This window comes from Talpa occidentalis, unplaced genomic scaffold (assembly GCF_014898055.3).
Source record: "Talpa occidentalis isolate TD23 unplaced genomic scaffold, MPIMG_talOcc4v2.1 talOcc4.4, whole genome shotgun sequence".
In the NCBI taxonomy this organism is placed as follows: domain Eukaryota; kingdom Metazoa; phylum Chordata; class Mammalia; order Eulipotyphla; family Talpidae; genus Talpa; species Talpa occidentalis.
Window position 1 is genome coordinate 11,697,890 of NW_023604295.1, and position 27,007 is coordinate 11,724,896.

General features: G+C 39.0%; 1 protein-coding gene across 1 annotated transcript in view; it reads left to right on the top strand.

Annotated features, from left to right (window-relative positions):
* Positions 1–27,007, top strand: part of ADAMTS5 (ADAM metallopeptidase with thrombospondin type 1 motif 5) — a 50,530-nt gene that overhangs the window by 14,575 nt on the left and 8,948 nt on the right. The window contains exons 3-7 of the mRNA XM_037525056.2: positions 10,026–10,193; positions 18,595–18,878; positions 21,303–21,486; positions 21,839–22,014; positions 23,570–23,745. Coding sequence (XP_037380953.1) covers positions 10,026–10,193; positions 18,595–18,878; positions 21,303–21,486; positions 21,839–22,014; positions 23,570–23,745 — 988 coding nt within the window. The remainder of the gene's footprint in view (positions 1–10,025; positions 10,194–18,594; positions 18,879–21,302; positions 21,487–21,838; positions 22,015–23,569; positions 23,746–27,007) is intronic.

The following is a 27,007-nucleotide window of genomic DNA, read 5'->3' on the forward strand; positions in this document are numbered from 1 at the left end:
AGTGCTTGTATAAATAAATAAATAAATCTAAAAAAAAAAAATACATAGGCCACTTGAACTTCAGATCTCTTATTCCTGCCTATTAAACTATTAAACTAAGTGCGGCCAAAAGAGATCCTTATAAAATAGTCAATATTTATTACAAATCTGTGTGCACGAGTGTATACACGAGAGCTGCCCAAGGCAACTTTCTGATTTTGCAGTGGAAGCTAAGGGGAATTAGTCCAAATACTTGAGAGGATTGTAGTTAAGCAGGGGAGATTTAGAAAGTACATCAAAAACTAATCACCATTATTCAGATGGAGAGAAGTCTTAGGAAAGATTCTAAATCCCTGGGCAGCCTGAAGCTGGTTCATTTGAGGCTGAAAAATTAGTGAGGAATAAGCAACAGAGCTGAATGTCGGCATCATCCATTCAAAAGATTATAGACCCTAACTCCTAAAGGTGAGATTAAAAATTCCTTAAAAGAAGTACTATTTCTTCTTCACTTTAACCCCCCCCTTCCCCTCAACCTCCCCACCCCCATTTTTTTTAAGAAAGGAGGCAAAGGTGGCTTTCCAGAGGCGGTTCTGGGTTCTGGATTCAAATCCATCTGTGGTTTCCTAGTCTATGACTTTGGGCTTGTCATCCATCCTCTCTGATTCTGCCTGTTGAGTTTTCCAGTTTAAAAATAAGGTAACAGCTGGGCCTCCCCTGGTGGCACAGCAGTCAAGCGCTGGGTTGCGAGGCTGCCCGCAGCCTCTGCAGCACCAGTTCGATCCCCAGCCACCGGCGAGGGTCCCACAAAAAAAAAAAAAAAAAAATGAGGTAACAGCTATTGTGGTAGCCATTTGTGATGATGTGCTGCCCTGCTTCAATTCTTTTTACGGGACTTGAGGCCTGTTATACGGGCAGAAAGAGGCTATTCCAGAGCTTTCTTCTTTACAGTGGAAAGGGTCAGCACCCTTCCCCACCACTGCAAGCACACATATTCTGTGGAGAGTTGTATCTGGAGGGAAAGCCAGCCAAAAGGAGGGTTGAGGCAGTTAGTCAGGCGGACTTGAAGTAGAGCTTCCCTTAGAGACTCGTAGCCTGAATGGCCTTCACAGAGCTGCTTCCAGATGCAAGGGGAGAACGTGCACATAGGTGTGCTTTGGAGGTAGGTGCTTCATGCCTCACCACATTGCAGCCATTAGGCTGTCAACTAAACAGAAGTGAGTGGGCAGCACCTGGGACCTAACTCTTGGCACAGACCCAGAAAGTTCCCCCCGAATTCCTCTGGGGCACAAGAACTGCACAGATGTGGCCGGGAGCCAGAGGGGAAAGCAAGCTTGTGCATCCCTGGACCAGTTGTGGCGCCTTAGACTTCCTTCAGCGCTGAGGTGACCCTTTCTCACACAGCTGGCATCTGGGGGGTTTCCCAGTGAGAACCATTGTGGAAAGAAATGAAGCTTCTTTGGGGTTTCATTGCTTCTGAAGTCAACTTGGCTGAAATAAGGAACCTTCCAGCCTTACCTTTCCTGGTCCTCCAGAACTGCTAAACCAAGGGTTTGGGGTCACACAGGTACACTCAGCAGTGAGAAGGAAGAAGCCAGATACTGATAAGAATTTTTAAAACTAGATTGTACAGTAAGAGCCATTCTTAATAATAGAAGCATTAAGAGAAAAATGTAGGAGAAATGTAGGCATCTATGGGAAAAATCACACCTGAATCTTTGGTATATGACCATAGTCTGGGGTCCCCTTTAATTTCCTGGGCAAGTCATCACTATTTACTTCTTCAAAATTCTCTATAATTAGGTCTCATATCACTTACTGCCTACTTAATTTCCCTTTTTGTATTACATCTGGCTTAATCTGAGAAATTTAAGATCTGAGGATAGGGGAATATGGGTTTAATTCCCTTTTTATAAAGGGATCTGGATTTCATTTACTTTATTTCTAATTGCTTTATTATTCTTTAATTTCATTTTTTGTCTGAATGTTGTGAACATGTGTTATAAAGTATGAGCCATTAGAAATTTAGAGAAGATAATCTTACAAAATATTCCCATATCATCTGTATATGATTATGGAGTCTTTTGCCTCTGCAGCCCGTGTGATCTTGGGTAATGTAGTTCGCTGATCTCTTTCCAATTCTTTATTTTTAGATTATTGCATTAAGTCATCAGTTTGCTCTAACCATGCTTTGGATTCTAATTCCACTCCACTCTTATGTAATATTTTCCTTTCTCTTTTATTGTACATTTACTACTCTCAGATTTGGAGATTATCGCTACAGGCTTTCTATGATGATAAAAATCATGCTGTGAAACTTCAGGTTTACTGGAGTGTTTTCAATTTGCTTGAGCCCATTTCAAAATGTGCAGCTTGCTTCATGCTCAGTGTAAATTTGTCACTGTGCTCAAAACATAAGTATGGAGAAAATTTCCAGTTCATTCCCATAGTTTTTCTACTTTATTTATTCTCGAAGCTATAAAAGGATACCTTTGATTAAGAATAGCCTTCCAGTGGATGACTGAATGGAACGTCCCAACCTTATCTCTTTCTATACATTCTGATGAAAAATATAAAGTGTACTTTGAGTCAAAATTTCCCTTGTTCTTTTATCCCTTCCAGCTGAAAAAATGCCTACATTGAGAATTAACATGTAAAATACATGGAGGCAAACCTGAAGTTGCTATCTCATACCTTTTCTTTTTTTATTTTTTAGTAATTACTATATATTTTTTAAAGATTTTTTTTTTAATTTATGCATACAAGAGCTGGGCCAGAGGTACAGGGAGGTAAGAGGATTCACCAGAGACAGAGTGGGAAGAACAAGCAGTTCTACTGAAATACACTGCTAAGGAGAACAGTGGGCAAGCCAGTAGAGGTCTGCTGTGCCGTGTGGGTCAGCTCCCTGGCCAGGGATGGAACTCATGTTTCAGTGGCTGTGGATAGCTTTGTAATGCTGAGACTTAACCCCTTGAGCCACCAGGGAGGCCCACTCTCTCATACCTTTTCTATCCATGGCATAAAATTCCAAAGGAAGTGGGTTAAATGAATAATTCTGAAAAGGCACTCTTTTCATGTGCCAGATGTTAATTACAACACTTCTTTTTTCCTGCTAACTCCTTCCCATAAGATGGCTAGATTTTAGAGGTACATAGTCAACTGATGCCAAGACAGGTTTCTGGAAAATAGATTTTGATGAGCATAGACCCTGCATAGAGAGTAGTAAATTGCCTTCCTCCTTGCTATGTTATGTACGTGTAAACACTGACTAAATTGTTAGGATATTTAAGAAAGTTGCTTTAAACTGTCAAGAACACAGTCCCCATTCCTGTGCCTTGAGTGGAGGCAAAAATGTGGTTATAGCCATTTTACAACCCAAATGTGAATTGTAGAAAGTTTCAAGTGAATGTAAGTTTACATTTTGAGTTTATATTTTGAACTTGTCAAATTTTTATTATCAGCTTTCAATAATAAAGACATCACCTGCTGCACACATGGTTCTTCGACATAATAATTTTATTGATGTTGAGCCAGCTTCTAATATGCTAGGGGGCACAATCTGATTTTATTTAGACTAATGAAATCCATAATTTGCAAACATGCTGAAGCTTTGCTTTATGGTAGTTAATTATAAAATGTGTTAAGTGAACCTCTCTACCATGAAAGACTCCAAAATGCTTCCTAAGCTAAAGTCAGTCAACTTACAAAGTCAAAGCCAAACATTCAGCTGGAGGCTTAGGAAGCGGTTGAGACACAACAGCATGGCTGCCGTGTTTTGCTGTGGTTAAGGGAGTTCTCTGGTTATGCTGATGTGCGTGTGACTCTGCTCCCATAGATGATTAGATTAAACAGGCTATGTTTTGAAAAGCTGCAGAGGCCCTTGAAACACCATAGACCAAAGCCAAGTGCAGGGAATCAGATGTCAGGACCGGCCATGAGATGTGAAGCAAAAGGAAGCTAGGATTAAACTTGGTATTTACTCCCAAACCCATAGCTTTAATCAACATGAACGGAGCATTTTTGCAGTCCAGTGTGAAGCAATGTCACAGTTTCTTTCCTGGCCCCCAGATGAAAGGTGTGAATAGAGCTTTGCTAATCACCCAGTGACACTAAGAGGCTTAGTATTTAGTGTTAGGGGGTTTGTTGTTTAGATCAAATACTAATTCTTTAGCAGAGGCCTATAGATTGTCTGCACAGGTATGAAAGTCCAATAAGTTGAAGGTGGCAGAAGAAAATAAATATATCACACACTGAATGTGATTGTTTTTCCTCTTAAGATTAGACAATCTCCCTTTCTCTCCCTAAACAGGTATGTAGTAATATCAAAATGTATTAAAACTGCTAGAGATTAGGATGCCTGTAAGTAAAGTATAACAAATCCAGAATAGTCATGAGAATAATAAGTTTGATTTACAGCTCCTGGGCATTTGATATTTGTCAAGTGTATATTCCAAGAACTTTGCAACTTTTATATCATTTAATCCTCATTAAATGTCATGAGACAATAACTATCGATAGGTCACTCAAGAGAGGAAGAGACTAGCACATAGAGAAGTTTCTAAACCTTTCTAAGGTCAACAACTAGTATTCTACCAGGGTGAAATTCAAACTTCATCATCTGGTTGCAAACTCAGGATTTTGATAACGGTTACTCTTCTTTTGAAGGAGATAATCCTGAATTTGATTCTAAAGGACATTGAAACAGCTAATGCAAGGTGAAAAAAATGTTATTTTCCTGGGTGAAGAATAGATTTGCACTTTCAGCAGTGAATATAATATGACTAAACACATATTGATTTTCAATGCTTCATACCTGAGAGTTTTGTTATAATGCAGATAGTTCAATTAAAATGTTTTTCTTCCTTCCTTCAAATTACATAGTTGCTACAACATTTATGATTTACATTGAATGTTTTGAAAAGGTAGTTTAAGAATTTTATCACTTCTACATAAGGATTTGCACTGGTGTAGACATCTATGATGCAATTCTTGGATCTCCTTCTTCCTGGATTCTAGATTCTGATCCCTTAAGAACTCTTGACTCACTAGTCAACCCCTGGCCAGACCTTCTTGTACCTCAATAATCCCAGCTGGAAAATTAGGTAAAATATAAACATGACCTCATTAAGAAACATGCTTCATCTGAGCTGTGCTTCTTGAATAAACACATTACAAAGCTTCTGGTGACATTTTTTTAGAATGTAGTCTGTGTCCCCTTCTACAGTGGTCAGTTTGGAGTCGGGAGACAGGAGCTTGAAAATTTTGCCGACCTAAGTTTAGAAAAACAGACACTTCCCTTCCTGAGGTTAATATTATAACTCAATCCTAGTTGTACAGTAATACCTGAGTTGAAAGAGAAGCTCAATCAACATTTTCCTTTAAACCAACATATCTTCCCCAAAGTTCCCTTGTGAATTTAAAGAGATAAGATGCTTTTTAAACTATATTATGAATGTCAGAAATTTATTTCATGAAATATCATCCATTTGTCATTTTAAAAGATTATAATACTAGAAAAATTATCAGATGATTGCTATTTCTGCAATAACATTTGGCCTAAAATATAGTTAAGACTCCAAGTCAATGGGTTTTACTTGGACATAATTTGATCAAGAAACTCTTTCCTTAGCATCATTCACATCAACTTCTTCCTGATGTTACATTAGCAGGACAATTATATTTACAACAGGATTTAATATCTATTAAGAACAGATCAGTATTTTATACAAAAAATACAGTTTTTGAACCTTGATTTTTATGATTTCAAACATCAAAATGCAGCTCTGTAATCTGCATGGTTTGGGAAAATAATAGACAGTTGGGTTATCCTCAAAATTTCACTCTGACTTATGTGTTTTCCCTTTTCTGTTTATTGAGTTTATAAATACAAAATCTATTAACAAGTGCACCCACAACACAGGTGTGTTTTGTTCCTTAATTGCCTCTGGATTTTAGGTGAGAAGTTTCCACTGACAACAATCATTTAAGATTCACTAACAATTCTAGTATTATAAACAAGATATTTTAACTAAATTAAAGCAAACAAACTGCACTCCATTCTTTTGCATGTTTACTGATTGCAAATGGTTCAAAATACAAGCATTAATTCTTCTTTTACTTGATACTCCAGGGCTTCTTACTTAAACCCTGACAGTAAATGGTTACCCCAAATCCTCACTGTAAGTTTTCAGGTTGTTTCACAAAAGGAATTGGTTGAGCTTCTTCAGATCTCTTCAGTTACTTTCCAAATTCCTTTGACTCCTCTGCATCCTTCTTTTCTTATACTTTGACTTGATATAGAAATGGGCTTTCTGTCCTTCCAAGGGTAAGAATTACCTTTCTCTGTGGGTTTCTTGATTCCATCCCTTGCCTCCTCCAAAATTTCACTCCTTAACAAACTCTGCTTTGGTCTAAAAACTCATCTAAAAACACCTTTTGATGAAAACAGAAAGAGATCACCAAGTCTAGGACTCGGTAAACATAGTCTACATTTTTTTTTTAATATTTTTTGTTACCTTACTCTCTGAAGCACATATTTGTAAATCCAAGCTGTGCTAATCCTGCAAAAGGCTGCATTTTAGAGAAAAGCTTAACCCCCAAGCCACATCTATAAACTTAACTATCTCTGTGGGTGATTTATGAACAAACTTTCACTGGAAAAGGTGACTGATGGAAAAGCATAGGCTTGTAGTAGGTAATCAATGATGAGATGATAAATTCTGATTCCCCTTCACAGCATCTACTTGAAATACATTGCTGTCAGCTGTGAAATTCTATTTTAATTTCCTGGAGTCTGAATTTTTCTCTATTAGTTAACTTTTAGTATCATAGTATCATCTGCTATGAGTGCCCCTTTAAAATGCCTTATGCTGTGATCATATCTTGCCATTAGGGACCCAACAATATGGGCATGGGGGGGTTGCGGGGAGAGGAGGGACTAGGGTCAAAATAAGGGGGGGTGCAATTGTATGGCGAATATAACCAAAATGAAAATGCATACATTGTGCAAAAATGAAAAATGATGTAAGAATTATATAAAATAAAATGTTAAAACAAACAAATAAAAAAAGAAGTGGAAAGAAGCAAATTAAAAAAAAAAAACAATATGGGTAAATTTGAGACTGACCGGGGATGTCTTTACAAGAATGATTAGGCACCCACATTTGAAAATACCATTCCTTGTGCTGGTCACAGTCTTTAGTATGTCTGTCACATCTTTCTTGAAGAGCATCCAGCACTCCTCACATCGCTCTTCCATTTCAATTCCTGTCCAACTCCTGAAGAGAAGTCACATGGGTCTGTCACTGCAACCTGCTGCTGTGGAGCTGGCTGTCTGGTCTGTGGGCGCCTTAGTGCCCTTCACATTGCTCACAATCTCATCGCTCTTGAGAGCGCCTGCTTCTACAGCCAGGAATTCCTTCCAGGACAGAATACTCCACTCTCCTCTTAAAAGCCCGTCTCTTTCGGTGACTCTCAGGCCATCCATTTCTGACTGACTCATGGAAATCTTACAGAATTCACATCACTTTTTAGCTCTTGCTGAAGTGCAACTATAATTCGCTCATGCTTAGAATGGCAATCATTTTTTATTACCATGTAAGAATGTTTCGTATGTCTTCAGCCATAATTAAGTTACACTAATAAATTAGTAAATTTGGGGAGCATAAAATTCAGTGCTATGCCAACTAACATGCTGAGAGTCTTAAAAGCATACCAACATGTTTTAAAGTAAACTGCTTGGTTGACATATTTGAAATCTTTTAAAATTACATGCCTTGCCACTCTGAAGTTACGAAAAAATGGAGGCACCGTTCCAGGTCCCTCAGAAAATTTGGTGTTTGCCACTTAGCTTGTTTTTTGTTTTGTTTTGTTTTGAATATTTATTTATTTATTTATTCATTTATACAAGCACTGGGTACAGTCAGAAGCGCAGGAGGGTGAGAGAATTCACCAGAGCCAGCGCGGGGAACAGAACAGACAGACTGACGAAGTACACTGCTGAGGGGAGCAGTGGGCGCTGCAGGAGAGGTCTGTGCACCATGTGGGACCCTCGCTGGTGGCCGGGGATCGAACTGGCACTGCAGAGGCTGCGGGCAGCTTCTCAGCCCAGCACTCAACCGCTGCGCCACCACGGGCGGCCCACTTAGCTTGTATTTTAAATCAAGAATCTAAGTGCACTCCTGCAAATGCAGTGAAAATCTCTTGACGCAATCACACATTGGCACATGGATAGTGATATTTCTTTATATCAATGTGGAAGGAAAGACTGTTACTCTGTTAAATGGATGGATATCTTATGGACTAGAATGTAAAAATCCAGTTTTTAAAAACATAGGACCTGGATTCCAATGACTAGCACGTTACTGAAGTAGCACAAGTCACAAATCCCATGGTGTTAGCTGATAAAGAGTCTGCCTTAGGAAAATTCACAAAGCACAGAGTGCATTCTCAACAAGCATTTGCACAAAATGAATTTAGGTATTTTCAAATCAGACTTCAAAAGAGGGTCTGCTTTTCTGTGAGCTGTGGGTTCTGCAAAAGGATCAAAACATACCACCCCAAAATGGACAGGCTTCTGCCCACTTTCTTTTGCATGTCATTTGGGACATACTTTGTGTATGTTCTAGCTACTGACCAAATGGAGCGTGCGAGGGTGTCCCATAGACGACCTGTTAGCCTAGTAAAGACTATTGGAATAAATATCTGCAAAACTAGGCTAAAAGTGTGGAACATTGGAAGGCCCCTGAGTCCTAGCCACTTAATTTCAGCCACAACAGCAAACAACAGCTCAGTGGACAATTTTGTTATGAGGTGTCAGTGATTTAATAAGTTGACCAAAAGTAGTTGGAATGCATCGTGAAAAAGATTGCTCGTGCACACAGAGCCTGGGCAATGTGGCCAGCATTCCTGCCTCTGGTTCTCAACCCTCCAGAGACTATAGCTACCACTTTTCTATTGAATTTGCTACATTCCTTTTTGGTGGTTTGTATTCTATTCTATAAAGTTTTACAGAGCACACTACTAGGATGACTTGCCGACTCTTTAGTATTTTTACACTACTAGATTTTTTAAAGCAGCATTTTAGATTTACTGGGGAATATCATTTGAACCTTAGACTACAGGAAAATGAATCTTATATAGTAAAAACAATTTAGTCCGATGATAAGAATGTGGTTATGCACTCTGTGAAATAATTCCTAGCTTGCAGAATGGGTGTGTAAGTTACGAGGAACATGGTTGATGACTTAAGCACAAGCCCCACCCACCGAGCTGAGTGGTTTTGTACAATTATTTACCTTCTCAGTATTTGTTTGGTCTTCAAGCTCTAATATTCCATGAAAGTATCTTGCTTTTTGAGACATTTCTTACATGAAAATGATACCCATTGTGAGTCTAGGGAAGGTCCTAAGTCACTAAATAAAAGACATGTAGGGGTGAAGCAAGTTTACATTGCATAGCTTCACTTATTGTTTTTCTCCCCTAGTCATCTCTTGGATAGCTACCTACTTGCTTGTCCAAGAAATTAGAAACAACTGACATTCAAAAACCATGTATTAAGTGTTTGCAACTTGCAGAACATTGATTATAATACAGAGTTTTCAACAGTGGAAGGGGGTGAGGAGAGAGGATCTATGATTTGTTGGGACTCATGGCTGATCAGAGAAATGAAAATTAGACAAGTTATCAAAATAATATGGAGGGAGGGCTGTGACATAATCCCACAATTGCCCTGCACATTCTAGATTCTAAAAAAAGGCTTTTTTTCTACGTATCAGTGAGCATGTGTGATCCAGATGGATTAGGGGAGCATCCATTGCCTTGGGTAATTTTCAGTTTTTTTCTATTGACCAGGAGTGACTGCTCTAACCACATGCAGCTTTAATTTCTCTAGAGGCCAGTCACTGCATGAGAAGGCAGTGAAAATAATCTTGAGTCCGGGGCGGTGGGGTGGGGTGGTGGGTTGGAAATCAAGAGCTAGCGTAATTGTCATGGAAGAGTAGAAATACCAAATCACTCATTATATGCATTTCCTATATTCTCTCTCTTAGGACATCTACTTGGTCTCTCCCATGATGACTCCAAATTCTGTGAAGAGAACTTTGGTTCCACTGAAGATAAACGTTTAATGTCTTCCATCCTAACCAGCATCGATGCATCTAAGCCCTGGTCTAAATGCACCTCAGCCACCATCACAGAATTCCTGGATGATGGCCATGGTAGGTATCAGCGAGGACATTAGTCAGAAACACAACTTGGGTTTATTGTTTTTCTGCTTTATTATATCCTCATGGTGTGCCCCTTGCCCTGCATGACAATGGTTGTTTAGCCCGGCAGTGGGTGTGTATTGCCAGCGTCCTTGGTGGCATTATAGCCATGGTATTTTTGCTTTTGAATTGAAAAGTTCAAAAGAGAAGCAGTGTGGGAGACCACACAGAATGTGTAGTCAGTGCCCTGGAAGTCTGGCTCTTACTCCCTTTTTCACCACTAGCTTCCTGTGAGAAACTGGCAGACATTTTGTTTCCCTGCTATTAATATGACTCTCAGAATTATTTGTTTCATGCTTATTATAGGGGTGTGGTTAGCACAGAGGTGACAGTTCTGTCAGATTCCCTTTATGGCAACATAAAGGCAGGAAAGGGTGTGCATTCCCTGGATGAATTTGGTTTCATCCAGACAGCAGGTTCTCCTGCTGAAAGTGGAGTCAAAACTGCAGAACAGAAATAGAACAGCATTTGAATGGTGAGAAAACACTGCAAGAACTTCAAAAGAAAATCTTTGGCATATCCTTTAGATACAATTCAGGAGGAGAGTGTATTTAAGTTCTATAAGCCCAGGGTTAGTGCTGTAAATTGTAAAACTACAAAGGAAGTCACAGTTTTTAGAAATAATAAATTCTCACCCTTAAGTAATCTTTGAAACAAGTTATTTCAAAATTACATGCCTTGCCACACTGTGTGAAAAGAAAAATGGAGGCACACTCTTGGGCCTTTCAAGGTGAAGCTGAGGTGCTCCTTAAATTCCTTTTAAATACTAGCATTCCTGATACTCCTGAACTTTAAACACAGGAGAATAGACTCATCAAACTCATTTCAACTGAAAGAGATGATCAGATCAAGTAGTTCAAGTTTTTCGTATTCCAGAAATTCCCTTTTTGCCCTGTGAATATTACCTCTTTCTAAGATTGGTGGTTGAATTGATTGTGACAGAGATTCTTAATTATAATACTTATCCATAAGGTATCTCAAAGTCCAATAAAGAAAATCTGTGATAAATATTTTTTCCTACTTCCATAAAGATCCTGGTGTGATATTTCTGTAATTTCTTAGTGAGTCGGCCATTAAACTGTGGCAAAAGGTTGTCAGAAATAATTGATAAATTCAATTCTTTTCAGATGAAAATAAATTCCATTGCATGGTTCCTTGTATCTTATAACCAGTTCTGTTTCATTAACTCATTTTTGCTAATAATGATGAATCAGTAATATTTTAGCTATTCGTAACTACTTAAAATTCCTATTCATGTAAACAGCCTATACCTAGTAGGTATGGTATGGGGCATACATCTGACAAGGTGTCAATCTAGACCCCAAAATCATACATGTTTTGTAAACCAAAATCATACATGTTTTGTAAACCAACAATAACTCACTAAAAAATATAAGTAAAAAATAAAATTTCCCTCAATACAAAAATGAATGTTTTTTGTTAGTTGAAAGAACATCCCAATTTATTAAGATTTAAAAACCATGCTAAAAGTCAGTGTTTTAGGTTTTTCCTTTATGTTAATAATAAAGTGGCAATTTTCTGGTTAGCTCAGTTTACAATGCTGATTAAATGCCAGTAAAGTTCCTGAAATGAATGTTTACCTAATTATCTGAATTTCTCCATTGATCAAGACAGTGTCTAGAAAGGAGCCCCTCTGGTGGAATCTTAGTTCCCATTATTAATAATATTTTTTTTCAGGTTGTCTGAAAATGAAATAATAGTAATATTTTATTTCAAAATCACATGTTACACATTCCAAAATGTTGATCTAAACTTTGAATCACTAACTGAACAGAGTTAGTTGCTAAGGCAGCAAATACTTAGGGCTAAAATGGGACCAGATTTTTTCCTGTGCAAGTATTAGGTCAGCTAATTACAATGCTGTGCAATTTTTTTTTCCTCATTGCCATAATTTTGGAATGATTCACCGCATGTTTGTGGAATTCATGATCCTACTTTCTGTATAGTAAACAGTCTTTCAGTATTGTCTTCCTTTTTTAAAATATTATTTCTAGATTCAGTAAAGTCCATACTCAGATTTCTAAAAAAACAATATAGCAAACTTAATCAGTAGCCTATGGGTATATAAAGTAAATTCAGGAGAATAAGAATGAAACAATGGTTCTGTGATATAAAGACATAGCTCAGTTACATTCATTGCAAAATAGTGTGCACAGATATGGGGTGGAGACAGATTACTCTCTATTACACTGTCATTTATATATGAGTTCAAATAATTTAATTGCTTTTAAATTGGGGCCAAAAATACTGACTTAAATCAGTTTCAGTGAAAGTGTGTCCATAGGAGCTAGAGATGTTTGAGATACTGACAATTCCGACCAAGAGGAAAGTCCAAATCCAAGATGATGGGAAAATGAGCACATTAACAGAAATAGCTCATCTTTGTTGGAAGACAAAACTGATAGGATGGAACCAAGGTATACCATTTTCACTGCTGCTAGAGAGCTTCTCAGACCTCCATTTACAGACCGCTTAGTCATATTTTAGAATTCTTCTGTTTTTCCATGGTAAATTTCTATTTTTTAAAAGATTTATTTATGCATACAAGAACTGGGGTACAGGCCAGAGGTGTGGGGGGGGGGTGTTAGAGGATTCACCAGAGACAGAGTGGGGAACAGAACAGGCAGACTGACTGAAATGCACTGCTGAGGGGAGCAGAGGGCGAGACGGGAGAGGTCTGCTACATAATGTGGATAGCTCCCTGGTTGGGGATCGAACTCATGCTTCAGTGGCTGTGGATAACTTCATAGGCTGTGTCTTAACCCCTTGTGCCACCAAGGAGGCCCCATGGTAGATTTGTAGATCACCAGTAATAGTAAGCATTAAAGGAGTCATGATTAGGGTGCAGGGGGCCTTCAGATAGGTAAACTGAGATCAAGAAGTGACATCATTAGGCAATGAAGGAGATAGTAAAAATGCTTAAATGTAGCCCTAAAACATTAAAATCACAGTGATTCTCGATGTTTAGTTATTTAGGTGACACATAGTGACACAAATATAAAAGCAGCAAAATAATTGATATTTTTAAATCTAATAATTTTTAGGTGGACCCTAAAATGTGTTATCTGAAAATTCCATTCCTCATTCAGATCTCAAATTGTCTCTCTCTCAGCCCCAGCAATACTGGAGAAATGAGGGTTTAGAAGCACAAGTAAATTCAAATCAGTTGATTTGTTTTTAAAATTAGTAGCCATAAGTAGCTGAACATTTGTAGCACTCAACCACTGCCAAATTTAAATTCATTAGTACTGAGTGTTTCCTGATTTAGTTCCAACAAGAAATATGGAAGAATTAGGTTATGGTTGAAAGGTCAATCTAAAATTACTATGCCTGCAGACTTGTGATTCAGAAAGGGAGAAGCTATGTCTTGTAGGGACCACCCCCACCCACCCCGCCAACTTTCCCTACTGCAGGCCTGGCCAAGATACTTGTAGACATTCTGCAGTGTTTATACAAGTTAGCTCTAGGCAAGCTGGCGAAGAGTGTGATCCTTGAAAATAAAGGTAAGCATTGGCAGAGAAATTGTGCAGTGAAAGCAAGTTATTGAATTACCTCTCTCAAGTGTTTAATAACCTTGAAGTCAAAAGAGATAGCTGTGTCTGCTGTATCCCTAAGTCCACAAAGCCAAGGGGTGAGGAAGGCCACCATCTAACTAGAGACAGCTCAACGCAGCTGCTAAGGAAGATCTATAGACAGCTTTGAAAAACTAACATGTAGCATATTTAAAGGGCAAAGGGTATAACTGCTTCAGAACCTAGAACGTAGCAGATAATAGAAACAGTCTGAATCCTTTGTAAATACAGACTCTATAGCTGACAATGTGATCTTAACATTCTATTTTGAAGGTCATAGTCATAAAATGCAAAGCCCTTTATGGTTGTCATTTTGATTTTTACAATAAATAGATTCTTTAAGAGAGTCTGCATATCAGACATACATTTTAAGACTGTGGCAATGCACATACCTTAAAAAAAAAACAAAAAACTCTTCTTTGGCATAATTTCCTTGGCATTACATTTGCTAAACAATGTCCCTAGTGCCTCTGATGGCTTCACAAAAAGGCCCCTTGATTACTTTAGATCAGCAATAATTTCATGCGCCATTGTTGTGCTCTTGTAACTTCCTCAATCACTGGGCCCATAGTGAGTCATCAAGAGCAGGCAAATGCACTAGTTTCTCTTTGAATTTTAGATATTCAAACAATGACCTAAGAGAAGAGTTGTGGGGCCAGAATGATGATGATGATGGGACATAAAAGGGGAGAGATTGCTGTGTTAGACTTCTCGGGATGAGTTTTACTAGGAGTGTTGATGGATTCTCCTAGGCCATGGATAGTGGGTCTAATGCTTAATTTCATGGCTTTTCAATACTGAAAAGGAAAGAAGATGGAAATAAGAACAGCACTAGAAATGGGAGAAAGACGCAAAGAATAAAGAACAACCAACCTTAATTCATTAATTCCATTAATCATTACCATGGAAGACAGTGTTGTACGTCATATATAAAAAATGGAATATACTTCTGTTCCATCCACCACCCTCACTCCTCCTGTGCTTGTGGACATGGAGAGGGGAGCACATTCTTTTCTTTGTCCATCACAAATCGTTGAGTTTTACTCCGTCAATTTTCACCTGATTCTAAGCATTTAGCTTAACATGGGTGGTAAAAACAAGTATATAATTTGTTCACTTGTCAATTGTCTCTCTTTTGGAAGCTAACCATTTATGTACACAAAATAGTAAAAAGAAGGGAAGGAGAGAGAGAGGAAGAAAGGAAAGCGATTTGGCAATATATGGAACAGAAAAGACAAAATGTCGGCAGCAAAGCCCAGATGGAATTTCACAACAGGGTAAATTAGAAGATAGATGCAGTGGAGGTGAAGAGCAGTTGGTATGACAGTAAAACTGATTAAGAAAAGCAGCCATTGAATGGGTGCTATTAGAGGTCAGGATAAATGATAAGAAAAGATCAATCAGTTTCCTCTTTTACCCCTCATCCAAACTCTACACAGTTCTTAATGTGGGGAAATGTAGAGCCAATCACTACGACTTCAATTTTAAATATTTTATACTGTGAGATTGAGAATCAGGCTATATATTGATTTCTTTATTGTTCCTTGGCTGCAGACTGCTATTTGATAGATATCTATATATGTCTTTTTTTTGGCAAAATGAGATAATTCAACGGATAGATGAAATCAATAGACTGTACCTTTCAGGGTAAACAGAAACTAATGCCACCACAAATCCTAATACTGAGAACACTGGGGTAATAAATTAATGGTGATTCTGAGTTACGTTGTATTAAGCAAGAAAGGGATAACCTAGGATGACCTCCAATGGAAAACCATTGAGCTGAGATATAGTTTTTAATACGGAAGCAAATGTGTTCCTCATTTTTGAAATGCAATATGGCACTGAGCTTTGTAAAGAGATGTCACACCTCCGAGTCTCCGTGTTGGGAGCTGATTTCAAATTGCTTGCATAATACAGTTCTTTTTGCTGATCTGTTACTGAGTGAGGTAGAAAGGATGTCGGTGGCTGAGTGTTCAGAGAGATGTGGCAAGTTATTTGGGCTCAAGGTGAACACAGCAGACACATGATACATGTGTCCCCCACCCCATGTTAAATACTTCTCAGGCACGATTTATTCAGTGACCTCGTCTTATGCTCAGTGCTTTTCAGTAAAATAAATTTTCTTAAAACAGCACTTTTGGAGAATTGGAAAGCATTCTTGCTGTCTCAGAGATTTGTTGACTGTGTTCGAACATCAGCATCTGCTCACTCACCGGGTTGCACAATGCTGCTTTTTATGTGGCGTGTATAGATAGCACTCCCCAGGAGTCTGAGTGCCCAATCTCAGCTCTGTCTTCTAAACAAAGCTTAGTGAGGTTTTACTATCATTCTTTCCCATTGACTTGATGTTGATGTTTTTCTTTTAACTTGATGTTTTTCTCCCAAAGTTCTCTTTGGCTAGGGACGTATTTTTTTTTTTTTTTTTTTTTTTTTTTTTCATCATCAAGGAAATTTATTTTTTTTTTTGCATTTGGTTACTTTTATTTATTTATTTTTTTAAATATTAAATTTTATTTTTATATTCCCCCATACAATTGCAAACGCCCCATTCTGACCCCAATCCTTCCCCTCCCGCCCCCCACCCCCCTAGGGACGTATTTTTAATGCTTTCTCTGGCTTGCCTTAAGAAGCTTTACCTCTTCAAACGTTCTGGCTCAGAAGTTAAATAGGAACTTTGCTCCTTATTCATTTTAATATAATGCCTCCATCACAGATTGACAAATTCCAAGGTATTCACTTTGAAAAAGCTTGAGTGTAGTTGTAAAAACATTTACAGATATTTAAAACATGCTGAATATTCACTATTTCGGTGGAAAGGATTTAAATATGATTTTCCTCTCTTGAATAGAAAGAAGAACTCAAATACATCTAAAAGATCGCGCCAAAGATGTTGGGTATAGTGCCGGTCTCATTGTTTCATAATTTTCTGGTTGTTCCTTATAGTTGTGTGAGCTCATTTTACCCTCACAGTGTCACAGTGAAGAGGAACGTTTCACAGATCTTGAAAATAAATTTGGGAGAGGTCAGCTAACTTGGCCACGAATACTCAACCATTTAGTGTTTTGCCAGAATTAGAATTTTCAACTGGGTGATTCTACCACGAGGTACCGTATCCACCATTTAAATGATCCCTGTTCACTCTTGCCCTTTAGCAATAAAGCAGGAATCTATCGTTTGTAAGCTGAGAAAGGATGGTATATGATGAGAAGGACAGGTTATGATCATGTAACCCTCAGTGACCTGGGTAAAAGATTTATCCTTATGTGCCTTAGTTTTCTTATGAATATATTTAAGAAAAAATTAAAGATGATCTCATAAAGTTCTTCTGGGGATTAAATAAACATAGAACTGAGACTGGTATAAGTATCCAACAAATACCTATTATTCAAATCAAATCAAATAAATAAAATAAACAGAAAAATACAGAAACCAATGGGCATTATGCATGCCACATATGGAGAAAAATAATAGTGTGAACTCACTGTGCAGGGATTATTAGGGAATTTTGGGGGGGCGGGAGGAACATGTGTTTCAGCTTCTGAATTTGCATCGTCCTTGTACCAACTGCTATTGATCCCCACCCATTTTATTCCTCATATTACAAAGCAGCGTCAGTAGAAACTTTTTTGTGGTAGACTCGATTCCAACCCCTCGCAAATATCAGTTGCATGAAATAACTGGTACAAAGGGTAGAAAAAGCAGAAGAGTGAAAAGATGGCCCTGGTCCCAACTATGAACAATTATTTCTTTTCTCCTGCTGTTTCTTTAGCTTTTATTCTTGAAAACTTATTGTTAAAATTCTTACAGTCTATAAGAAATACTTACTGTACTTCTTTCACTTAATTGGAAGGCTCTGGGGGATGCTCTGGACAATTTTTCTGTATTTCCCCCTAGCAGGTTTACTTGCTATGACATTGCAGGGCCCCCCCGGTGGCACTGCGGTTGAGCACTGGGTTGCGAAGCTGCCCGCAGCCTCTGCAGTGCCGGTTCGATCCCCGGCCGCCAAGCGAGGGTCCCACATGGCACGCAGACCTCTCCTGCTGCGCCTGCTGCTCCCCTCAGCAGTGTACTTTGTCACTCTGCCTGTTCTACTCTCCGCTCTGGCTCTGGTGAATTCTTTCACCCTCCCGCGCCTCTGACTGTACTCAGTGCTTGTATAAATAAATAAAAATCTTTAAATAAAAAAAAAAGACATTACAAGTGCTAAGCAAGTGCTTATTGATGAATGTGAGAATGAATAAGGTGTCACCTTATTTACTCCTGATGGAATTAGTGGAAAGGGGACGTGGGTAGGCATTTGAGGAAGAGGTAAGTTGGAGGTATAGAGTGCAGTGTAAACAGAGTGCCAAGGGCAAACTATTTCTTAAAGTTGTAAATGCTTGTTGTCATTTTTGTTTCTTTTCCATTATCTGATTTCCTCTAGGTCCATCCTGATTTCTTTCGGTGCCTTGACACATGGCTATTTTCACAACTAAATTTTACAAAATACAATAATTGTAATGAATTAGATCCCTGCCAGCCACACCTCCAGCATTCTAGACACCCCAGAGCAATGCATTTCCCACTGTCCATCCAGAAGGGCATTGTTGAGTGAGAAGAGGGGCCTAGCCTCACCTCCCCTGAAGCCCCTTCTCCAGAACCTCACACCGCAGACTTGGGGTGCACTGTAACTTAGCACCAGCTGCAGCAGTGCACTTTTAGATCCTTGATTTGAAACCTAAACATAGCTCAGTGGTCAATCATGGTTATCTTTCTAGGGAACTGTTTGCTGGATCTACCAAGAAAGCAGATTCTGGGCCCTGAAGAGCTGCCGGGACAGACCTACGATGCCACCCAGCAGTGCAACCTGACGTTCGGGCCTGAGTACTCGGTGTGCCCTGGCATGGACGTGTGCGCGCGCCTGTGGTGCGCTGTGGTGCGCCAGGGCCAGATGGTGTGTCTGACCAAGAAGCTGCCCGCCGTTGAGGGGACCCCGTGTGGAAAAGGGAGGATCTGCCTGCAGGGCAAGTGTGTGGACAAAACGAAGAAAAAGTATTATTCAGTAAGTGATGCTTTTATCATTAAGACGCCTGCAGTCCCAAGATCTGAAATACCTGCTTGTGACCAGGACGGAGACTCTCACTGGGAGACTTTTTTTAGATAAAATGGTTTTCCTTTAAAGATCTATTTACAGCTTCCTCCTTTATCCTGGAAGGTGATTCTCAGTCATCACATACTGGGGGAAATGCAGATCACGCTACATTTGGAAGCAGCTACCACTGGGCGGGCAGGTCTGACACTTCAGAAGGACCACGGCGCCAGGCCGGCCCACCCAGTGGTACAAGTGCTTTCACAAATAAGTGTGTAAACCAGACCTGTTTCCTTGAGCCTCCAAGCTGCCCTCCTGCCCCCATCATGCTTCAGTATTTACTTTCTAATTTCTCTAAGTTCAATTATCAGAATACATTGATTTATTTTTTATTTTATATATATATTTTTTTTACATCATTCTTCATTTTTGTACATTGTAATGCTTTCTCCTCTCAGGTGTCGTCCCAGTGAAATTCTCACCACCCATTCACACCTGTGCCATCACCATAGTCCCTTGTGCTCTTCCCTCCCATTTTGATCTTTCTCTCTACTCCTCCCCTGCAGAATATCTAAGATTTATAGTCGCCTATTGATGTTGATTTATTAATTTATTATGCTTTTTTTCCCTGATCCCTTATTTGGTTCCTCTACATTCCTCCTATAAGTGAAACCATCCGATATTTTTCTTTATCTTTCTGGCTTATTTCACTGAGCATAATCCCTTCCAGCTCTATCCATGTTGCTATGAATGACATGAGTTTATCTTTGTTTGATTGCTGAGTAATTTCCACTGTGAGAATACACTGATTTAAATTCAGTAGGATAGTAACAGTAAAGTTGACACATGGCCCTCATGTAGCTGATCTCCAAAGTGGAGGTTTTCCTCCTCAGACCAAGTTAATGAAGTCACTCACATCCACTCCCGGGAAACACTTCCTCCTTTGGCATATACCCAGGCCACCTTCATATTGGCAACTGACACCTTAATTTTCTTTTTATTTATTTATTATAAATTTTATTTTTATATTCCCCATACATTGCGACCCCCTTATTTTGACCCCAATCCTTCCCCTCCCCGCCCACCACCTCCCATCGAGTGTCTCTGGTTCATAGTTGTTTGTTGATTTTGATTTATACTTTCTTATAGTTATTCTTTTTCCTGGTCCCTTATTTAAGTTTTCTAGATTCCTGCTATGAGTGAGACCATCCGGTATTTTTCTTTTTCTTTCTGGCTTATTTCGCTGACCATGATCCCTTCCAGGCCATCCATGTTGCTGCAAATGGCATGTGTTTATCTTTTTTGATTGCTGAGTAATATTCCATGGTGTATATGGACCACATCTTCTTGATCCAGTCATCTATTTTTGGGCATTTGGATTGTTTCCATAGCTTAGCTATTGTAAATAGTGCTGCTATAAACATAGGGGTGCAGGTGCCCTTTGGAATTAATGTTTCTGTGTCCTTTGGGTAAATACCTAGGAGTGGAATTGCTGGATCATATGGAAGCTCTATGTTTAGTAGGTCCAGAAATCTCCACACAGCTTTCCATAGTGGTTGGACCGGTTTGCACTCCCACCAACAGCTGACACCTTAATTTTCAAGACCCAGAGACGTATTTGTTCATTCACGTGGGAGAGTTTGAAAGTCCCTAGAAGAGCGTTGCCACGTGCACATTAACTGTCTTCAGGACCATGCTTCTCAGATACCCTCTCATCACCGCCAGAGGAAGTTCTCCACACACTCCCTCTGCAAAGGAGTTTATGATGCTCTTCCTGTTGGAGTCTCTCAACTCCCTGCTATGTAGTTTTCAAATAACAGACTGAGGCTATTATATGTAATGGGGCTCTTCATTCCCTGTGGTGGGAAGGCACACCTCAGTATTTGTCACTCTTCCTATCTACTGAGTGAGACTTTAGCTTGATGAGGCATGAAGTGACGCCCAGGTCAAGTACATCTCTGCATGTGGCCGAGGGGGCTAGTGCACACATGGTATGTGATGTCATCAAATGGCCGGCACAACGTGAGTGCAAAGCGGGGAGAAAAAGTTGCAAGGATAAGCACAGTGATGCCTGGAACGTGCAAGCCTTTTTACCCCATACATTTAGTTAACATCAGAAGGTCAGTTTGAACAAAGATGTAGCCACGGTTCAGTGCTTATTCACTGAAATGTACAATATCAGAAGGTCCAAGGAAAGCAGGGGGGTCAATTCTTATAGTGCTGCCTGTAGTCAGGGGGTGGAGAAATGAATTTCTTAGAACTGGAAGCACATTCTAATTCACAAATTCAGTGAAAATTTAACTGTCCATAATGAACTTTCCACTGTGATTTCTAATTGTACCTTTTGAAAATTCTCCTTCCTTCTGTGTTAAAAATCGCTTCTGTTTTCTATTTCAGACATCAAGTCACGGCAACTGGGGGTCCTGGGGGTCTTGGGGGCAGTGTTCTCGCTCATGTGGGGGAGGAGTCCAGTTCGCCTATCGTCACTGCAATAACCCGGCACCCAGAAACAATGGCCGCTACTGCACAGGAAAGAGAGCAATCTACCGCTCCTGTAGTGTCGTTCCCTGCCCGCCCAACGGTACGCTGCTCCCAAGTGTCAGCAACATTGTGTTGCATGTGTGATTTGTATTCCAGCAGCAATAAATAGGGCAGACTAGAGAAGTAGCCCATTCCTCTTGTGCTTCACAGTTAAACCAATGTGCAAATCAATAATAAATACATGAGTGATATTTAAATTATAATACATAGCAATTGAGTAGTTGGGGAGTCGGAAGAAAGTAATGACTGCTTTCAACACTGATAATAAAATTCCTCAACACTTGTGTGGAAAGAGATGGTCAATAAAAACCATCTTCCAAAAATTAATTATAATGCACAATATATCTAAATTTCAGAACAGATGAAATAATGTAAAATAACTTGTTTTCTAGGCAAATCTTTTCGTCATGAGCAATGTGAGGCTAAAAATGGATATCAGTCTGATACAAAAGGAGTCAAAACATTTGTGGAATGGGTTCCTAAATATGCAGGCGTCCTGCCGGGGGATGTGTGCAAACTGACCTGCCGAGCTAAGGGCACCGGCTACTATGTGGTGTTTTCTCCAAAGGTAACTAACTGCCTACTGAGATCCAGAAGCAGTAGGAGTCCTTGGTGGGGAGTGTTTGGGAGAATGGAGCCTGCAGATACCAACTGTAAACAGACATTATTTGGGGGGTGGTTAGATTTTGGAGGGTTTTGAGTTTCATCACTCTAATTTCTATATTTTCAAACTATTCAATGTGAAAATTATCTTGTAAACACAGTATATGTTTTAAAAGCTATTTTTGAAAAGTCTAACTCTGTCATGAGAGGTGGGGTATGACCTTTGCTTCAAAATAACTCTTAAAACAGCTTGTATTTCCTAGGCATATTTGCAAAGCTAGACAGTTTTCCACTTTTCTGTCATTTATTTAAGAATTCCTTTGGTGATTCATGAAGATAGTTTTCAAGATAATCACCTCTGATAAATGCACCTTTAATATGACTCAACATCTCATAAGTTATTTGCATTATAAAACATGCATATGAAATTATTCCTTGTTTATCACAGAAGGGCATTTTCTACCATAAACTTTTATTTCTCACAATGAACGCTATGCTGCTGTTTAAAAGGCTTGTCATCTAATTTGCATATGTCAATTCAGTCTGCAAATTTGCAAAACCACCTCTGGAACTAGCCTTCAGATATTTATGATACATTGTTGAAAAACAAGTTAATGTTTGACTTATAATATTTTTAAATACTTTATAGTAAAATAATACTTTTTCATTCTTTAAATGTACAGAGAAATAAAAACAAAAAGGGCATTTGGAAATATAAGCATCTGAAGAGTTGTTATATGTTGAAGTATATCTTAGCTCAGTTTACACACATGCATACACTCCCATACACACATATATGAAAAGTTTGCATATATCTAACTGTTCATATGATTTATATATATTCACCTGCGCAAACTACAAACAGTCCAATATATACTATTTTAAAATTAGATTTTTAAATATATACTAGTTCCTTTGCTCAAAATATATTCAGTCTCTTCCAGGAAGTACATTTGTCTGACTCTCCCAGATTACTTTTGCAGATTCCTAATTCATGGCTATTTCAGCATCTGACAGTCTGATGCACAATAGAGAATGCTTTCCAACCTCTGCAAGGTTTGGAATGTCAGGTTTAGATTTTCTAATTTATTTCTGTAATAGCATTTAAGCAACAAAGAAGGATCTCTGTTCTTGAGCCTGCTCTCCACACAAGTCTCACACATTCAGTGGAAAGATCTTTTCCATTAAAGGAAAAAGGTGGAACTATACCTACCACAGGCATGTATTACACGTATGGTGACACAGATGAGGACCATGGGTGTCCTAGCATGTTTGGAATTATGCTTAATCGAGAAAGTGCCTTACCCACATTTATCCCAGATCTTCCTGTCCATGTGTCGAGGTTATGCTTTAGTTAGCTATGCCTGGAAACTATAATTGGTTGATTATTTTTCAGTGTACTAGTTATTCCAATCAAACTCAAAACTACAAATTGGAACTTGCTTTTTTTTTTTTAACCAAAGAAACCAAGTAGCTAAGCACAAGCATTTCACACTGCTAATGAGTTTCTCCTCATACAGGTGACTGATGGAACCGAGTGTAGACCCTACAGTAATTCGGTCTGTGTCCGGGGGAGGTGTGTGCGCACTGGCTGTGATGGTATCATTGGCTCCAAGCTGCAGTACGACAAGTGTGGAATCTGTGGAGGAGACAACTCCAGTTGTACAAAGGTTGTTGGAACCTTCAATAAAAAAAGGTAATGTGATAGAACATTCACCCTTACATGAATTGAACAAAGCTTCAAACTCTCACAGAATTGATAAAGGGAGTCTCGTGTTACATTGTAAGGATCTGCTGGAGGAGGTCTAGCAGGACTCTAGTGACACATTACGAATATGATAAGGGGAGGGCAGGAGAGTAAAAAGCTCTGATTGTGCAGTGGAACTTCTAGAAGCAGATAAACTTCAATGGCTAAGGGTCCAGACCTTGCAAAGTGCAGCAACTGAAAAGACAAAGCCTGTGACATTCCTTTGAATGGTGCTCTGCAGATCCATTATTCCTGAAAAGTACTTTAGAAAATGATGGCTGATTTCCATCCTCCTAACTTCTTTTTTTTTTCTTTTTGTTTTTTCACAAATGAATTCTCATTAGGCTGTATTTTTCTTAAGAAAACATTTCTCTTTGCAAAAGTAAGTTAATTGCAGTGGGTGTAGACCACAATCCATTTTGAGGTGAACACTCCTGGTTTACATTTACTCTATAAAGAAATATACGCAGTAATGTCTGCTTCCTGCTTCCTCTCCTATTCCTTGATTACACTTTTGCTTTAAATATATAAGTCTATAAAGTACCAGTTTCTGGCGTAAAATACTCTACTGTCAGCCATGATGACTGAGCTTACTGACGAGTGTGGTTGGAAGTAAGGTTGCTTTTCTTCTTTACCAGACTACTCAGGCTGAGAAGTTTTGGTCCCGGGCACCTGTATTCTTGATATATATATACAGTACTGTGTTGTATTTAACTGTAAAATAACATTATCAAACTTAGCACTACTACGTTAATAATGAAAACATTTGTGGCCCTCCCTGTGCCCTACGGGTTAAGTCTCAGAGCTGTCACCACTGCAGCCTGAGTTGGATCCCCAGCCAGGAAGCTGACCCACCTGGCACAGCAGACCCCTCCTGTCTGCCCGCTGCTCCCCTCAGCAGTGTATTTCAGTCAGTCTGCTGTTCTGCTCCCCACTCTGTCTCTGGTGAATCCTCTCACCTACCACACCTCTGGCCTACACCCCAGTTCTTCTAATAAAAATATTTAAAGAAAAAAATAAGAAAGAAAATGATTGCATGCCATGATAATGTGAAAAACTGGAAATTTTCTTTGATATGATAAACAAAATGATATGGCTGCAGAATTTATTTTGAGTTAGAAAATGTATTACTAAGCTTTTTTGCTAGTGATGTGATAATTATTCATTGAACTGTATAGGAACATATACATCGAAAATCTTTATGTATAATTATTTCAGCACTTATGTATGTTCCAAAGGTATATCAGGGCCCGGTATTTGTTTGCAAAAGGAGTCCGAAAATTTAGTACTTCATTGAATTGTACACAGCTAGTGACTGAGTGCCAAAACAAAGACTCTAACTGAGGCCAGAGGATAAATAGATAATTAAAAGAAGGGGAAAAATAAAAAGGAAGGAAAGAAATAATTTAGGAGTCCAATGAAAAATAATTTTTTCTAAACCTGATACCTTATGTTTACAGGCTATGTATACTTCCTATATGAGCTTATCAGTTACTTTTTTAAAATTCTATTTAGATTTTAAGTTTTTGTGTTGAGATCCAAATATCTGCTTACTAGATCTCACATGAAAAGATGAAGAAATACATGATTTCAGCAAGTGGGGAGCAGCATAACCACTTACAGATTGATCTGACCAAGATTTGATAATGTGGTACAAATGACCTGTTTAACTATTTCAAATACATTACCATGGCCTGGTAAGATTTATAAAAAACACATGATCTTAGAGCTGAAATATTCTCCAGCAAATTCTGACTCAGTAATTCACTAGCCACGTTATTGTTGAAGAGTCACTATATCTTTCCTCTCAGCATTCTTCAGAGTAGAATGGAAATAATTGTAACTCTTGCAAATTAATCCTGGTGTGAGGATCAAAGGAGATAATACATATTAAAATATTTCATCAAGAGCTTCCATATAATCCAGCAATTCTACTCCTAGGTATTTACCCAGAGGACACAGAAACATTAATTCAAAAGGGCACCTGCACCCCTATGTTTATAGCAGCACTATTTACAAAAGCTAAGCTATGGAAACAACCCAAACACCCAAAAATAGATGACCACAAAAAGATGTGGTACATATACACAATGGAATATTACTCAGCAATCAAAAAAGATGAACTCATGCAGTTTGCAGCAACATGGATGGTGCTGGAGGGGATCATGCTCAGCGAAATAAGCCAGAAAGAAAAAGAAAAATACCAGATGGTCTCACTCATAGCAGGAATTTAGAAAACCTAAATAAGGGACCAAGAAAAAGACTAATTATAATAAAGTAAAACTCAAAATCAACAGGCAATTATAAACCAGAGACACCCTACAGGAGATTGAGGAAGGAGTAGGATCAAAACAAGAATGGGGTGGGAATTGTATGGGGACTATAACCAAGATGAAAATGCATATATTATGCAAAAATGAAAAATTATGTAAAAAATATATAAAATTAAAAAAATAATTAAAAAATAAAAAATCAAAAAAACACACATCACATTGCATTGAAAAATAAAACTAAGTGTTCAAGTCAAAAAAAAAATTTCAAGTTGGAACCTATTCACAAATTATGACCCTGCCTTTGTCATCACTCCCTCCATGTCCCTCATGCCAGTAAGTAGCAGCTCAATCCTTTTTCAGCTTAGACGCAAACTGCAGTCATCTTCCACTCCCATTTTCTCACACATCCACCTTCCAGCAAAGCCTGTCAGACCTGCTGCCAAGATACAGGCAGAATCCGGTTGTCCCTCAACACCACAATCGCTTTCACTCCCGCACACACATGTTGTCATCTCCTGAGTGGACCAGCCCAGCCACCATTCCACTGGCCACCCAAGTCCCTTGCCCCACTCAGTGTTTTCTTCATAAAACAAGGAGCCAATGCTCTTTTACCCAAGCCAGACAGTCATCTTATTACCTAGGTCAGAAGGTGGCATTCCCTGACTCAACTCCCTGCAAAGCCTCTGTCTTGCTCAGAGTCCATGTCTAAGGCTGTCTTGTAACATGTTCAGAGATTTGGCCTGTCCCTGCTTTGCAGGCCTTCCCCACTGTCCCTTATCACTCTGCTCCACACACACCCCACTCCTCAAGGCTCTTCAAACACGGCAAATAGGAGTGTAGTGTATGTGCCTTCGTCTCGCCAAATCATAAGCAATGCTCTCTCTAGAATTCCTGTAGATGCCTGTCCAGTGTCACCTCCCAGGAGAGCAGCACATGAA